Raw genomic sequence first — 17,446 nt, 5'->3', positions numbered from 1 at the left:
GAGGATTCTAAAGGCAGCAAGAGAAAAACAGTGTTAATTATAAGGGACCCCCCCCCCAATAAGGTTATCAGTTGATTTCTCTACAGAAACACTACAGGCCAGAAGAGAGTGGCAAGATACATTCAAAGTTCTGAGAGGAAAAACTTTGCAGCCTAGAATCCTCTATCCAGCAAGAATATGATTTAAAATAGAAGGGGAAATAGAGAATTTCCCCAACGAACAAAAGCTGAAAGAGTACAGCAATACTAAACCCATTCTAAAAGAAATACTGAACAGGCTTCTTTAAATAAAAAAAGAAGTGAGAAGAAATAAGATGGAGGAACCCACAATTGGAAAGCAATCACTTAAATAATCCAGCATGCAGATTTAAAAGCGGGGGGAAAAAACTACTGCTGTAAAAGCAATGATGAACACAAGGAACAGCAAAAGGACAAACGTGAAGATGTTAAAAAGGACTTGAAAATCATAGAATGTGGAGAAGGAAAGTAGGAAAATCTAGACTTTTTTTAAAATAATGTATTTGAGCCTATATGATGATCAGGCTAAAGCAAGCAGATACAGGAAGGGGTTAACATACTTAAAAACTAGGGCAACCACAAATCAAAACCAAACATTACATTCACAAAATCTAAGAAGAAATGTACTCAAGCAAAAAATAAATGGAAATCATCCAACCCAAAAAAGAAAAGAAGAAAAGAGAAACAAAGAGTCAACTGGAAAACAAGGTTTAAAATGGCAATAAATGCGTATCTATCAATAATCACCTTAAATGTCAATGGACTGAATTTGATGCCTCAATCAAAAGAGACAGAGTGGCAGATTGGATAGAAAAGCAAAAACCATCAATCTGCTTCAGGCAATAGTACAAAGCCACAGTCATCAAGTCAGTGTAGTACTGGTACCAAAACAGACATACAGACCAATGGAACAGAAGAGAGAATCCAGAAATAAACCCAGACACCTATGGTCAATTACTCACACCATGTATGAAAATAAACTCAAAATGGCTTAAAGATTTAAATGTAAGACAAGACACCATCAAGCTCCTGGAAGAGAACATGGGTAAAACATTCTCTGACATCAACCTCACAAATGTTTTCTCAGGTCAGTCTCCCAAAGCAACAGAAATCAAAGCAAAAATAAACCAGTGGGACCTAATCAAACTGGCAAGTTTTGCACAGCAAAGGAAACCTAAAAGAAAATAAAAAGACAACCTGAAGAATGGGAGAAAATAGTTTCAAATGATGCAACTGACAAGGGTTAATCTCTAGAATATACAAGCAACTTAGACAACTCAACAGCAAAAAAGCCAACAACCCAGTTGAAAAATGGGCAAAAGACCTGAATGGACACTTCTCCAAGGAAGATATATAGATGGCCAACAAGCACATGAAAAACACTCACCATCCCTAATTATTAGAGAAATGCAAATCAAAACTACCATGAGCTACCACCTCACACCAGTCAGAATGGCCATCAATTAATGAGTCCACAAATAAAAAATGCTGGAGAGGGTGTGGAGAAAAGGGAACCCTCCTGCATTTTTGGTGGGAATGTAAGCTGGTACAACCACTATGAAGAACAGTATGGAGGTACCTTAGATAACTATGTGTAAAACTTCCATATGACCCAGCAATCCCACTCTTGGACATATATCCGGAGAAAACTTTGCTTGAAAAAGACACATGCACTCGCATGTTCATTCAAGCACTATTCACAATAGCCAAGACATGGATACAACCTAAATGTCCATCAACAGATAAATGAATTAAGAAGAAGTGGTATACATAAACAAAGGAATACTGCTCAGCCATAAAAAGCAAATTAATGCCATTTGCAGCAACATAGTTGGAACTAGAGACTCTCACACTAAGTGAAGTAAGTCAGAAAGAGAAAGACAAATACCATATGATATCACTTATATCTGGAATCTAATATATGGCACAAATGAACCTTTCCACAGAAAAGAAACTCATGGACTTGGAGAATAGACTTGTGGCTGCCAACGGGCAGGGGGAAGGAGAGGGACAGATGGGCTGCTCGGGGTTAATAGATGCAGGCTATTGCCTTTGGAATGGATTAGCAATAAGATCCTGCTGTGTAGCACTGGGAACTATTTCTGGTCACTTATGCTGGAGCATGATATATACATGTATGTATAACTGGGTCACCATGCTGTACAGTAGCAAATTGACAGAACACTGTAAACCAGCTATAATGGAAAAAAATAAAAATCATTATATATGAAAAAAATCACAGAACAATATACCTCTAGCCTTGTTCTTTTTTATCAAGATTATTTTGGCTCTTTGGGACCGTTTGTGTTTCCATACAAATTTTAAAATTATTTATTCCATGAAAAATGCCACTATTATTTTGATATGGATTGCATGAATCTATAAATTGCTTTGAGTAGTATGGTCATTTTAGTAATGGTAATTCTTCTAGTCCAGGAAATTGGTATATCTTTCTATCTTGTGTCTCCTTTGCTTTCTTTCATCAGTGTCTTAGTTTTCTGAATACGTCTTTTACCCCCTTAGTTAGATTTATTCCTAAATATTTATTTTTTATTTATTCCTTTATTCATCTATTTTTATGTATGTACCCACGGCATATGGACGTTCCTGGCCAGGGATTGAATCTGAGCCACAGTTGCAACCTACACGGTAGGTACAACAACACCAGATCCTTTAACCCACTGTGCCAGGCTGGGTATTGAAATCATACCACCACAGTGACTGGAGCTGCTGCAGTTGGATTCTTAACCCACTGCTTTACAGCAGGAATTCCTAGATATTTTATTCTTTTTGATATAATGGTAGATGGGATTGATAGTTCTCTTTCTGATAGTTCATTGTTAGTGTATAGAAATACAATAGATTTCTCTTTCTGATAGTTCATTGTTAGTATACAGAAATATAATAGATTTCTATGTATTAATTTTGTATTCTGCAACTTTACTGAATTCATTCATGAATTCTAGTTTTGTGATAAAGTCTTTAGGGTTTTCTATGTACAGTATCAAATAAATGGAATAAATAACAAACTCTAATTTTTTAGTTTCTTTTTCTTTCAAAGTATTTATCAGAATGACCATCTTTTTGCTGCAGTGTTTTGTTTTGTTTTTTTTTTCTTAAAAGAACACCTAAGCACATATTTTAGATGTTAAAAAGTGTTGGAGCTTGGAGTTCCTGTTGTGGCTCATTGGAAACGAACCCAACTAGTATCCATGGGGATGCAGGTTAGATCCCTGGCCTGGCTTAGTGAGTTAATGATCTGGTGGTGCAGTGAGCTGCAGTGTAGGTCACAGATGCGGCTTGGATCCTACATTGCTGTGGCTTTGGCGAAGGCCTGCTGCTGTAGCTCCGATTCAACCCATAGCCTGGGAATTTCCAGGCTAAAAATTGTTAAGAGTTTAAAAGAGTAACAAAAGGAACCCTCATACACTGTGGGTGGGAGTGTAAAATTGGTGCAACCACTATGGAAAAGTCGGGAGATTCCTTAAACAAAAAATAGAGCTACCATATGATCCAGCAATCCTACTCCTGGGTATATATCCAGAAAAAAAAAGAAAACTCGAATTTGAAAATATATATGCACCCCCGTGTTCATAGCAGCACTATTTATAATAGCTAACATATGGAAACAACCCAAGTGCCCGTCAACAGACTGTTGGCTTAACAAGATACGATGTGTGTGTGTGTGTGTGTGTGTGTGTATAAATATACACAATGGAATATTAGCCATAAAAAAGAATGAAATGTTGCCATTTGCAGCAACATGGATGGACCTAGATATTATTATGCTTAGTGAAATAATCCAGATAGAAATAGACAAATACTGTATGATATCACTTATATGTGGAATTTAAAAAATTGTACAAATGCATATGTATGGAAAATGGAAACAGACTCACAGACATGGAAAGCAAACTTATGGTTATCAAAGGGGAGAGTGGAGGCACATTAGGAGTCTAGGATTAATGGACACAAAAAACTATACATAAGATAGATAAGCAAAAAAGATTTACTTTATAACACAGGGAATTATATTCAGTAGCTTGTAATAATCTATAATGGAATATAATCTACACAGAAAAAGGAATCACTGTTTTTTTGTTTTTTTGTTTTTTGTTTTTTGTTTGTCTTTTTAGGGCTGCACCTGTGGCATATGGAGGTTCCCAGGCTAGGAGTTGAATCGGAGCTATAGCCACTGGCCTACACCACAGCCACAGCAATGCCAGATCTGAACTGTGTCTATGACCTACACCACAGCTCACGGCAACACCGGATCCTTAACCCACTAAGCAAGGCCAGGGATTTAATCTGATCCTCATGGATCCTAGTCAGGTTCACTTCCACTGAGCCACCATGGGAACCTCAGGAATCACCATGTTGTATACATGAAACTAATGTGATATTGTAAATCAACTAGCCTTCAACTTAAAAAAGTAATATTACCTTCCTACTTATACAAAAAATAATGAGAAAAGTTATGTGATTTTTTTCTAAACATAAAGAGTAATTTTCTCATTAAAATTTCTTTGTTTTGTTTTTGTTTTTTCTTGTTTCTGGCCACTAGGAATGATATCGCAGCTTGCAGAAAAATATAGTCTTCCTTTAAGGACAAGTTTTAGCTCTGCTCGAGGATTTTTCATCCAGATGACTACAGATTGTACAGCCCTATTCAATGATAAACTTCCCTCAGAGTTTATTAAGGTTCATTCTAGAGTTCTAGTTAGAAAATTATTGTTTCTGATTTTACAGAATTGCATTTACATATTTTCAGATACTTTTTGTTTTACATGCCAAACTTCTGAATGTTCTGTAAATTGCTTCTCCTGCTCCTACCCACCCACCTAACAGCTTTACTAATTTAAGAGTGATTTAAAATATTTTTTTTTAGGTTGTACCATGGCATATGGAAGTTCAGGGATTGAACTTGTGACACAGCAGTGACCCAAATTACTGCTCTTACAACACCAGATCCTTAACCCATTGTACCACACGAGAACCCCCTGAAAATTTTGTAAAGAGAAATACCAAACACAGTGTTTCCCACATTTTGGGGAGCTTGGTATGGTTAAAAAAGGAAAATGAAAAAAGTCCAAAAGGATTTTTTTTTTAAATTTAGATGTTTTTTAAATTTTATGGCCACACTTGTGGCATATAGAAGTTCCTGGGCCAGGGATTGAAGCCCAGCTGTAGCTGCAACCCATGCTGTAGCTGTGACAACACTGGATTTCTTAACCCAATGTGCCAGGCCTGGGATGGAATCTGCACCTCTGCAGTGACCCAAGCCATTGTTGTTGGATTCTTAACCAGCTGCACCACAGTAGGAACTCCCAAAAGGAATTTTTGAGCAAAGAAGTTTGGAAAGAACTGTACTATCTCCTGTTTTAGGTGGTTCTCAATGTACATCCACCTGTTAAATGTTTAGAAGTTCTAAAGTACAGAAATTTGCTTAATTTTTAAAAATCCAATATTGCCAAACCTTTGCACTAGGACAATATTTTCTTCTATATACATGTTAACTCCTTCACAGTATGCCATTTGGGAAAATCTAATCCATTGTAATCTTAGTTTTCTTTGCCCCAGAGGGGACCTTTTCACAAAAACAAACTGTTTGACTTTAAAATAGTATTGTATTGGAGTTTCCATTGTGACACAAGGGGATCAGCAGTATTTCTGGAGTGCTGGGACACAGGTTAGATCTCATGGCCCAGCACAGTGGGTTAGGGTCCAGAGTTACTGCAGCACAGGTCACAGTTGCAGCTCGGATCTGATCCTTGGCCCAGAGAACTCCATGTGCCATGGAGTGGTCAAAAAAGGAAACAAAAAAAAGTATTAGCAAGTAGTGAGGGATGGATGAAGAATGCGTTAAGTGTTAGTAATGGGAATTTGCTGTTGAGTGAGGTTCAGATGTGGAGTAACAGCTAAGACAGGGATCAGAGGTAGAGTGAGGATTACTCTCTACCGTGGGCATTACTACTTATGGTGATAAGATGTAGTGTCTTAACATTTGTGCATGTTTACTTTAAGACGTGTGAAAATAGTCATGTCAGATGGATGGAGTTTAAAAATTCTGCTTTAGTTTTAGAAGCAGAAGCTTCCTTTTCTCGTTCACAAACGTTGTTTGGGATTTTCTTTGTGATACTATACTTCGAAAATTAAATTGACTAACATAAATGCCTATATTTCTATTGTTTAAAATCTGTGTGTTTTTTACTTCATAGAAGTGTATATGTATCTTGATAGTTATATTTTTAATCTCCTGGCAGATTTCTAAAGTGAAAAATTCTTATAGCTTCACATCCACAGATTTAATTAAAATGAATGAAAGATGCCAAGAGTCTTTGAGAGAAATCTATCACATGACTTATATGTAAGAGCATTTGAAAATTTTCAATACTGAATTAAATTGGTTTAATTTGCAGTACCATGATAAGTTTCATTAATTGCCTTTTAGTTGAAAAAAGTTGTAAAGTTACGAATGTGAGCAAGGAAAGAACACTTGCTGGGAAAACAGTTAAAACTTTAGTATCTGACACTGTGGTTGGGATCACTGAGCCTCACAGAATATTCAGGGCAATCTTTTTTTTTTTTTTAGGACTGCACTCATGGCATATGGAGGTTCCCAGGTTAAGGGTCAAATCGGAGCTGTAGCTGCCAGCCTACGCCAGCCACAGCCTCAGCAACACCAGATCCAAGCCTCATCTGCAGTCTACACCACAGCTCATGGCAACGCCAGATCCTTAACCCACTGAGCGAGGTCAGGGATTGAACCTGTGTCCTCATGGATACTAGTCAGATTAGTTTCCACTGAGCCATGACGGGAATTCCAAGGGCAATCTTAATTACGAAAAATAATCAACATTATGCTAGGTTATAGAAAATGCTTTATACCCAGCCAAATTTCCATTGTGATAATGACATGAGACATATCTTGAAATATCTCTCATGCCTTAGTACTTATTATGTCACAACATCACAATAATGCGTCTTTTGCCTTTCATGAAACAGTAGCAATGCATCTAGAAATAAGCACTAGGACATGCAGAATTGGTGAGCTGAGATGGTAAAGATAAATGTTGGGCTTTCAAAACAATTTCAGGCATAGACCAAAGAGGCAATAAGATACAGTAAGTTCGGGGAACATATTTCTTCATATAAGGGAAAAAATATATTATGTCATGATATGATAACTCTGGGTTCCTGTTGCAGCTCAGTAGGTTAAGAACCCAACTAGTATCCAAGAGGATGCAGGTTCAGTCTCTGGCCTTGCTCAGTGAGTTAAGGATCTGGCATTGGTCGCAGATGTGGTGTAGCTATGGCTGTGACATAGGCCTGCAGCTGCAGCTCAGATTTGACCCCTAGCCTGAGAATTTCCATATGCTGCAGGCACAGCCCTAAAAAAAAAAAAAAAAAAAAAGTAACTGCCACATAAAATCTTAAATAATAATATTGTTAGGATGTGTTTGTGTGTTGGGGCGAGGGAAGGAGAGAGAGAGAGAGGGAGGAGAGGAAGAGAGAGAGTGGATGAGAGAAAAAATATAATTTTAAATGAAATTTAACATTGAAAAAAAATTATTAGCAGATGGGATCAATTGAAGTATAGTGAGGGCTTGATTGGACCTATAAAATATTTATATTAAAATTATTTTATTAGTATTTAATTAAACCAGTAATTTCAAAACACGGTATTACCACACCAGAAGATAGATTCTTTGCTACTAAGTAACTGTGACCTTGAGCATGAACTTCAATTTCCTTATCTCTAAAATGAGGCAGTAGAACGATAGACTTTATCTGAAGTGTATAACTCAACTGTGAATATTATTTTATCCCAGGCAATGATTTTAATATTGTTTTACAATTCCACTGTATGTTGCTCTCTGAGATACATTATTTGTCTTACCACACATGTATTTTCAGGATAGTATGCAAACTGCTTAGTGAGATTTATGAACATATTCATTGCTTATATAAACTATCTGATACTGTGTCAATGCTGGATATGCTGCTGTCATTTGCTCATGCCTGCACTCTTTCTGACTACGGTAAGTTATTTTCTTTGAGGTAAATATGTTGCTTACTGAAATTTATGTTCCAGTCAAGAAATTTTACACAATTATGAATGCTTTATATATATATATATATATATTTTACCTGAAATACAGTCTCTTGCCTATGGGCCTAGACTAAGATTCAAAATAGAGAAAGTGAAATTACCCTTAAAGTTTCTTTCAACATTGTAAATTGATAATAAGCTTCAATTTTTTAAAAGTCAGAAAAGTATTCACTGAGAAAATGACAAATGATAAAAGAAAGAAAATGCGAGAAACTTTAAAGTTTCCCCAAATAAGAAAGACTGTAGAGCTATCTCCTTGGTGAAAATAATGGTGACACAGATTTATAAAGTTTGAATCTGAAGATACATTAGTAGCAGTGTGATGCTAATACTAATAGACAGGAGAGAAATGAGTCTTGAAAGTCTTGAGCATTTTTTAAACTAGTTCCTTAGATATGAGCATCCCAAGATCAGAAATTTTAGCATTTATTTTTATATCCCAGGTCTACACACAAGTCTTGAATGTGTTAAGTAATTTTCTAATATTAAATGAATATTTCAAGTTAGTCACCCTTTGAAATTTCTTATCAAACTTATCAGTAATAACTGTACTCTAGGAGTTCCCATTATGGCTCAGTGGTAATGAACCCAACTAGGATCCATGAGGATGCGGGTTCCATCCCTGGCCTCGCTCAGCAGGTTAAGGATCCGGCATTGCTGTGCACTGCATTGTAGGTTGCAGATGCAGCTTAGATCTGGTGTTGCTATGGCTGTGGTGTAGGCTGGCAGCTGTAGATCCAATTCGACCCCTAGCCTGGGAGCTTCCATTTGCTTCGGGTACAGCCCTCAAAAGACAAACAAACAAAATGAAGCCGTACTCCAGTATGTGAATTTATGAAACTTGCACGTGATAATTAAGGTTGAGTAATTGTGGGCCTAATGACATTAATAAGATCAAAATTACTAGTTAAAATCAGAAGTAATATTTCTAAAATATTATGTTAATTTAATTTTATAATTGGAGAAGTTATTTTAAAAATATTTTTCCTATTTGATATTTCTACATTTCTTATGAAAATGTTAAATTTTTCAGTTGGTATTTTATAAGCCAAAACTTTAATTTTTATATCTCCTTTGGGGTTAAAAACCTTATTTTAGGGATCAGCTATTTTAATAGTAGTTATCTTAACTATTAAATATGTGATGTTGCTCCCTTTTGAGAAGACCATCCTGAAACTCCAAACTTATAAATAATGAATTTTTGGTATCAAAAATATTAAAAATAATTTAAAAATTTTTCTAACCAATCTCAATATTGTAATTAATGCTTTCAAGTTTATTCATGTGTTTCATCTAGAGGCATGTAGCATTTTAATTTTTACTTGTCCTCCACCCTCTTTCTCCTCCCTTCACCTCAGAAATGATCCATTGAGACTTGATCACGTTTTCTTTCTATAAATTAACAGTATCTTTGTGTCTGTTTTGTCTATCTTCTGAGATTTCTTTTTAGACAACATTTCTGTTATTTTGGACATACAATTATATTTTTATTTGGTTTACTCTATATTCATTATGTCATTTGAAAAGCTAAGTATACCAAATTTGAAATAATAGTTAAGGCAAGGATTAAGTAAATGTGTAATTTTGGAGTACTTATAAATTGTTATTTAAAAGTGTTATCAATGGTTGGTTGATTCTTTTTGGAAATATGAAAATGTCATGAACATTTCATGGTTTTGTAGACTATCACAATGACAGGAACTAAATCTTAGATTTTTCTGGAAATGAATAAAAGTTGTGATGTGATTAAACTATGTCAATTATAATTTAGAGGGACTTAGGGTAAAATAATACTTTAATGATGCTGTTCCAAATTGACCATAGTAATATCACTGAAGTATGAACGATATGTACACACCACAAAATCTTTAAGTGTAAATACATTAATCTTTCAAAACATTCCATTTTTCTCTTTAGTTCGGCCAGAGTTTACTGATACTTTAGCAATCAAACAGGGATGGCATCCCATTCTTGAAAAAATATCTGTGGAAAAACCTGTGGCCAACAATACCTATATTACAGAAGGGAGTAATTTTGTAATTATAACTGGACCAAATATGAGTGGGAAATCCACATATTTGAAACAGATTGCTCTTTGTCAGATTATGGCCCAGATTGGTAAGTTATGGATATACTTTATAGTTACAAAATCTGTTCCCCATTTAAAATATTTTGTGCCCGGTATTTTAGATCTAGCTTCCTAATTAACTGAGGAGCAGTTTGGAGTAGATTTTCCTATTTAAAGGTATAGTAGCATCTATTATATAGGTCATAACTTTTTATTATTTGGTATTTTATTAGGCTCCATCCAATTTGGATTATATTGTACTAAGTTTTGTGAGATGTAACAAGTAGAAGCTTGCTTACTCTAGCTATTAATGTGTTGACTATTACTAAACTGAATTGTATAATTATCTGAGATTCAAAAACTTTGTTGTAAGAAAAAGTGAAATAGGAGTTGCCATTGTGTCTCAGCAGGTTAAGAACCTGACATAGTGTCTGAGAAGATGTCTGTTCGATCCCTGGCCTTGCTCAGTGGGTTAAAGGATCTGGCCTTGCTGCAAGCTGTTGCGTAGACCTCAGCTGCAGCTTCGATTCCATCCCTAGCCTGGGAACTTCCATATGCCACAAGTGTGGTCTTAAAAAGGAACAAAAAAAAGAAGTAGGATAAGCTGCTGCCTTTAATAACTCATGTTATTAAATTACAACACTGGGCAGAGAAACATGTACTTAATTTAAGGGATACCAATAACTTGCCCATAGCAAGTGATATATTACACATACGTGCGTGCGCTCACGCACACACACACGTAAATAGCTGTCACTGGCCCAACATTGTTACATATTTCTTGGTATAGAGGCATAACTCACCTCTTATTTCTGAAAACTGGGTTCCTTGAGAATTATATAAATCAAGAGAAGAGATACTTGGTCCTAAGGCAGTGATTCTCAACCAGGGACAGTTTGGGTTCACCTCCTGGAATTTGGCAATATCTGGATACATTTTTGGTTGTCATAACTGAGGGGAATGTAAAGTCCAGGTATGCTGATAAATGTCCTACAGTGCACAGGACAGCCACCTTCTCTCTTTTACACCCCCAGTCCACTCACATAAACAAAAATGATTTATCCAGCCCAAGGTGTGGTTGAAAAACCATAGTCTAATGTAATGGATTGTAAGGAAATACAGCAATAATAATTTTGATTATACAGTGCAAATTTACTCTTACTACTGGAAAGGAAAATCAGAGATGAATGAATGAATGGAAAGTAAATATTTTATTGGATTTATAATTTGAAAGGCCATCTTAGTTAACTTTCCACCTTATAAGAATACTGATTCATATGTGATGTAATCTTCTGTCTGAATGGTTATAAAGAGCTCTGTCTTTTCAAACACAGACTAATTGTTGAATAGCTGTAGTTGTTAGAACATTCATCATACTGAATTGAAATCTGACTTTATTTTTTTTTTATTTCTTTCTTTTTTTACAGCTGCACCTGCAGCATTTGGAAGTTCCTGGGCTAGGGATCAAATTGAAGCTGCAGCTGCCAGCCTATGCTACAACCGCAGCAGTGACTGATTCATGATGCATTTGTGACCTGCTGCTGCAGCTGTGGCAATGCCAAATCCTTAACCCACTGGGCAAGGCCAGGGAGTGAACTCGCATCTTCACAGACGTTATGTCGGGTTCTTAATCCACTGAGCCACAATGGGAATTCCTGAAATTTGACATTCTGTAACCTCTATTCATTAGTCCTAATTCATATCTTCTACACATTTCAGAATATCTAGTAACTCCTGAGAATAGCCCTCCAAATATTTGAATAAAACTAGTATTACTTGGAGTTCCCATCGTGGCGCAGTGGTTAACGAATCCGACTAGGAACCATGAGGTTTCAGGTTCGATCCCTGGCCTCGCTCAGTGGGTTGAGGATCTAGCATTGCCATGAGCTGTGGTGTAGGTTGCAGACACTGCTTGGATCCCATGTTGCCGTGGCTCTGGCGTAGGCCGGCAGCTACAGCTCCGATCAGACCCCTAGCCTGGGAACCTCCATGTGCATGGGAGTGGCCCTAGAATAGCAAAAAGACAAAAAAAAAAATGACTATTACTTTACTTCTCTTGTTACTATTCATCTTCATCCTCTGAATACCTAACATGTATGTGTAATATCTCATATGATCTGATTGTAAAGGAAACAGAAGGAGTTGAAAGCCATGGAAGTTAAGAATATAGGCTTTGGAGTTGGACCTAGCTTGTCTGGTTATTGGCTGTGTGATCTTAGACAAATTACTTAACCTCCTTAGTTTTTTCTATCTGTAGATGAAAATTATAATAGTACCCATGTCTAAGAATTGTAGAGATTGAGCAAGATAATATGTATAAAATGCTATGGACTTAAGGGAAGGTATGGAAAGGACACTTTCCAAATAGAGGTAGGAGCACATTCTACAGCACAGAAGCAAAAGCAGTATAATGTTCCTGAGGAACTACAAGGAATCCAGAGGCTTAGTAGTTCCTTTGCTTTGTAGAACAAAGAGTGGCTGTAAGAAGTGCAGGCTTAAAGCTGGCAGGATGGGCAGGAGTCAGATCATGAAGAGCCTTAGGTACTTAATGGAGATTGAACTTTATCCAGAAATCTATAGGTGCTGTTGAAGTTTAAGTAAGAGAATGGCCTGATTGGATTTGAGTTTTAGATAGATCATTTTGGCTAATGTATAGTTAGAGAAGAGTCAGACAAGAAGGAAAAGACTAGCCAGTAGCCTTCTGTAATAATTTAGATAAGCCGTGATGGTAAGAGATGTTGAAAGCTTCTCTGGTGAAGAAGGTAAGAGAGAAAGGAAATTATGAAATGTACCATATATGATATATTTTTTTCTTTTTTTTTTTCTTTTTACTGTCACACCTGCAGCATATAGAAGTTCCCAGGCTAGGGGTTGAATCAGAGCTGCAGCTGAGGCCTTTGCCACAGCTTATGACAACACACCAGATCCTTAACTCATTGAGTGAGGCTAGGAATAGAACCTGAATCCTCACAGAGACAATGTCACGTCCTTAACCTGAGAGCCACGATGGGAACTCACTTATATATGCTATGTTCTGTACATGGTACTTTTACATTTAGTTCTCATTTAATCCTTCTGGAAATCCTAGGAGAAAATTTTATTTAAGATAGCTGCTCTCTGAGGTGCAATTATTATAATTGCCATTGTTATTATTATTACTTTGTTTATTCTTTGTAGGGCCGCACCTATGGCATATGGAAGTTCCCAGACTAGGGGTCGAATTGGAGCCGCAGCTGCCAGCCTGTGCCACAGACACAGCAATAGCAAATCTGAGCCACATCGCTAACCTACGCCACAGCTGCAGCATTGCCTGATCCCTAACCCTCTGAGTGAGGCCAGGGATCTCACCTGCATCCTCCTGTAGAGTAGTTGAATGAGCCACAATAAGCACTCCTACTCTTTTTTTTTTTTTTTTTTTTTTTGTATCATCCTGACTTTTGCTTTCTTTTCTTGCTAGTCCTTATTCTTTAGAGTTAGATCTTATTCTTCATCTTTGCCTTTGTTTTACATCTTGGAATAATTTGGCTCCGATTATTTTACCATTTTCTCTATATAGAGTTCTGTATACATGGTACTTTTTCCATTCAACTATTTGCATACTTTTATCTTCTTATGGTTTTAGAATGGCTTTTGTATCCCATTTCATATAAAGGTAGGTACATTAATCATATTGATTTGTTTTCAAAAGATGAATATTTCAGATTAGTTAGGCACATAATTTCTCAGGCAGAAACAGTCTTGTGGATGAAAATTCACCTTTAAAAAATTAAATGATTACTTTCATTCTACTTGTGGATATTTCTGTATATTTCTAATAACATATATTTCCTAATACATCTTTCTTTAATGATTTTATCAACTTGAACTTCATAAGCATTTCCTTCAAATGTTCACATTTCAAATACTCTTTATCAACTAATTGTATTATTATTACCACCTTTGGCCATGCCCACAGCATCCAGAAATTCCCAGGCCAGGGATCAAACCTGTGCCACCACAACAACCTGAGTCGTAGCAGTGACAATGCCAGATCCTTAACCCACTGGGCCATAAGGGAACTCCATCTCCTAACTGTATTATTTAAAATTTTTATCAAGTTTATAACATCTTTCTAATATACTTGAATGTGTATTATCTTTCTAATATTACTTAAATGTAACCTTTGTTCAGTAGGTAGGGTGAGCATTTTCATTTTTTTTTGTGAGGAAGATGAAAGTGGGAGAATTTAAGTGCTGTCTAAGGTTATATATAGTAAATGATAGAGCTGGAGCCATGTTTCTAACTCTGTATCCAATGATCTTTCCACCACATTAATCCTTAGATAGGCTACTAAATAATCCAAGTTGGTGGAAATTGCAAAATGTTGGTAGTACTTGTATTTTGTAAAAACATCTCAGTTTACTTTGACCTTTCATTTTATAGGTTCGTATGTTCCAGCAGAATATTCTTCCTTTAGGATTGCTGAACAGATATTTACAAGAATCAGTACTGATGATGATATTGAAACAAATTCATCAACGTTTATGAAGGAAATGAAAGAGGTACTCAGACTCAGCTTTTCTTATGTTGAAAACATATAGAATTCTCCTACTAACAGTCAATATAATGTAAGAAAGTATTCTTATACTAAAGCATGCAAATATGTTTATACTCCTCTATAAGAGCCAGAGGGCAGTCAAAGACAGCTTCCTAATTTCTGTCTTAGGTGGAAATGGAAGCAAATGTTTTATTGAAAAATACAGCTTAAAAAGAAAGCTAGTGGTATTGAATGATAAAAACATGCTTTCATGTTTTTTTGTATGGAATATATAAAAGACTTCAGAAAACGATGACCTGCACAGGAACATTTTGCATAGTATCTATTGTTCACGTTGGTCTTGATTTTAAAAATAAAAGATCATTATGTTAGAAGTCTTTTAAAAATCATTCCCTTCTGTGCTTTTGTAGAATTTTCACTTTCTGTAACAAAGTATGTATCATCACCTATTTCTGATCTGAGCAAATGTCAATAAGCTGGAAGGACTAAAGGAATTCTGTGTCACTCTTGGTCTATCTTTAGTAGATAGGAATTACTGGATCACTATACAGTTACTTAATTTGCTTTAGATAAAGGGAGAATAAAATGATCATTTGCCCACCCTATGTGACCTTTATGTAATTATTTAGTATGTATTGAATATCTCTGGGAGAATATAGCAATAGATTAGGTGCTCAAGGTGTATTTTTAAGCCTCACAAGAAGCTTAGTCCCATAGAAAGGTAAAATGGCCATGAAGGTTACTATTGTGTTGTGACATAGGTCTTTATTGAGCGTGGGTTTAAATTTATTTGTTTAATCAGGAATCAGTGGACTTGGATGCTTTGCCCTAAATTTTTCTTTTCATTTTAACCAGGTATAGAGGTGTTAAAATGAAAAGAAAAATTTCATTTTAACATCTGGCTATAGAGATGTTAAAATAAATTTGAGAGATAGTTTAGAGGGTTTTATGACAGCAATTGATTAGTCATTTGTAGAGAAGAAAATGACCATATTTTTGCTTTATTTAAACTTTTAATTCACTGCTTTATTTCACTGTATCTGAAGCATCAATATTTTAGATAATGGTTATTTATTGTGTTGTCTCATACACGGGTGCATATGCCTATCTATGTACACATCACTCTTAGAATTATTAGTCATGAAAAGCAATGTGTTAGTTTCTGCTCAGAAGAATTTCTCTATAAAGTTATATTTTAAATGAACTAATAAAGAGACTAGATTTTCCTCATTTTTCTATGAGAGTGAAATCAGCTTGGTTATAAGGAATAATATTGAAATTGTATTTTCAGATAGCATATATTCTACATAATGCTAATGACAAGTCACTCATATTAATTGATGAACTTGGCAGAGGTACTAATACAGAAGAAGGTATTGGCATTTGTTATGCTGTTTGTGAATATCTGCTGAGCTTAAAGGTATTCTTCTCTATTTATTTTAAGTACATTAATTTTGAGTGTTTTTACATTTATTTTTAATTTTTATTTTTTTATTGAATAAAAGATTATTTAAATTCTATAGTGCTTTACAATGCTCAAAAGTTTCATACAGATGATTTCGTATAATCCAATATTAACCCTTTTTTCCCCCATCCATATATTGCCTCTCCTCACTTCCCTCTCCCAACTGATAACCACTCATCTGTTTTCTGTAAGTCTGCTTCTTTTTTGTTTTGCTCACTAGTTTGTTGTATTTTTTTGATTCCACATAGAAATGATGTCATACAGTATTTGTCTTTTTCAGACTTATTTCACTTAGCATAATACCCTTCAAGTCCATTCATGTTGCTGCAAATAGCAAAATTTTATTCTTTTTTCAGACATAGAAAACAAACTTATGGTTACTAAAAGGGAAAGAAAGGGGTGAGGGGAAGGGATAAATGAGGAATTTGGGATTAACAGACACTGCTATATAGAAAATAGAGAAACAACAGGACCTACTGTATGGTGCAGGGGACTCTACTCAATAATAGTAACCTATAATGGGAGTTCCCAATGTGGTACAGTGGTTAACGAATCCAACTAGGAACCATGAGGTTGCGGGTTCGATCCCTGGCCTTGTTCAGTGGGTTAAGGATCCAGCGTTGCCGTTAGCTGTGGTGTAGGTCGCAGATGCGGCTCGCATCCTGCGTTGCTGCGGTTCTGGCGTAGTCCGGTGGCTACAGCTCCGATTCGACCCCTAGCCTGGGAGCCTCCATATGCCACGAGAGTGGCACTAGAAAAGGCAAAAAGACAAATAATAATAATAATAACCTATAATGGAAAAGAATCTGGAAAAGAATATATATAATTCTTTATATATTATAAAGTCATATATAACTAAATCACTTTGTGGTACACCTGAAACATTATAAATCAACTACACTTCATTAAAATTTTTTTCATTATTTTTTATGGATGAGTAATAATCACTTGTCTATAAACATATACCAAATCTTTTTTATCCATTTATCTGTTCTTGGACATTTAGTTTGCTTCCATTCCTTGGCAATTGTAAATTATGCTGTTGAGTCCATTTTTTGATATATTCTTTATAAATTTATCATGATTGGATTTTCTAGGCACCTAAAAATAGCTCTTTAAACAATTTCAGGTGGTAAAAACATACCATAGCATTTATATTTTTGTTACTTCATTTCTGATGGAAGCAGGAATGGTTATTTTTTTTCTTTTTCTTTTGTGGGGTTGGGGGGGGCACACCTGCAGCAAA

The 17,446-nt window shown here is 35.7% G+C and overlaps 1 protein-coding gene across 3 annotated transcripts in view; it reads left to right on the top strand.

The window, feature by feature from the left end:
* The window catches only part of MSH4 (mutS homolog 4), a 181,757-nt gene that overhangs the window by 75,395 nt on the left and 88,916 nt on the right, over window positions 1-17,446 (top strand). For all 3 annotated transcript variants that reach the window (XM_084964673.1, XM_084964674.1, XM_021096463.2), the window contains 6 exons: window positions 4,582-4,718; window positions 6,281-6,384; window positions 7,935-8,059; window positions 10,048-10,248; window positions 14,621-14,739; window positions 16,027-16,155. In XM_084964673.1, coding sequence (XP_084820799.1) covers window positions 4,582-4,718; window positions 6,281-6,384; window positions 7,935-8,059; window positions 10,048-10,248; window positions 14,621-14,739; window positions 16,027-16,155 — 815 coding nt within the window. The remainder of the gene's footprint in view (window positions 1-4,581; window positions 4,719-6,280; window positions 6,385-7,934; window positions 8,060-10,047; window positions 10,249-14,620; window positions 14,740-16,026; window positions 16,156-17,446) is intronic.

Source organism: Sus scrofa, chromosome 6 (assembly GCF_054392235.1).
Source record: "Sus scrofa isolate SSC_HxYL_T2T_F1_AM1 chromosome 6, Sscrofa_HxYL_maternal_Yorkshire_Landrace_v2.0, whole genome shotgun sequence".
NCBI lineage: Eukaryota > Metazoa > Chordata > Mammalia > Artiodactyla > Suidae > Sus > Sus scrofa.
The sequence above is the reverse complement of the archived record's forward strand: the minus strand, read 5'-3'. Positions and strand labels throughout refer to the sequence as shown.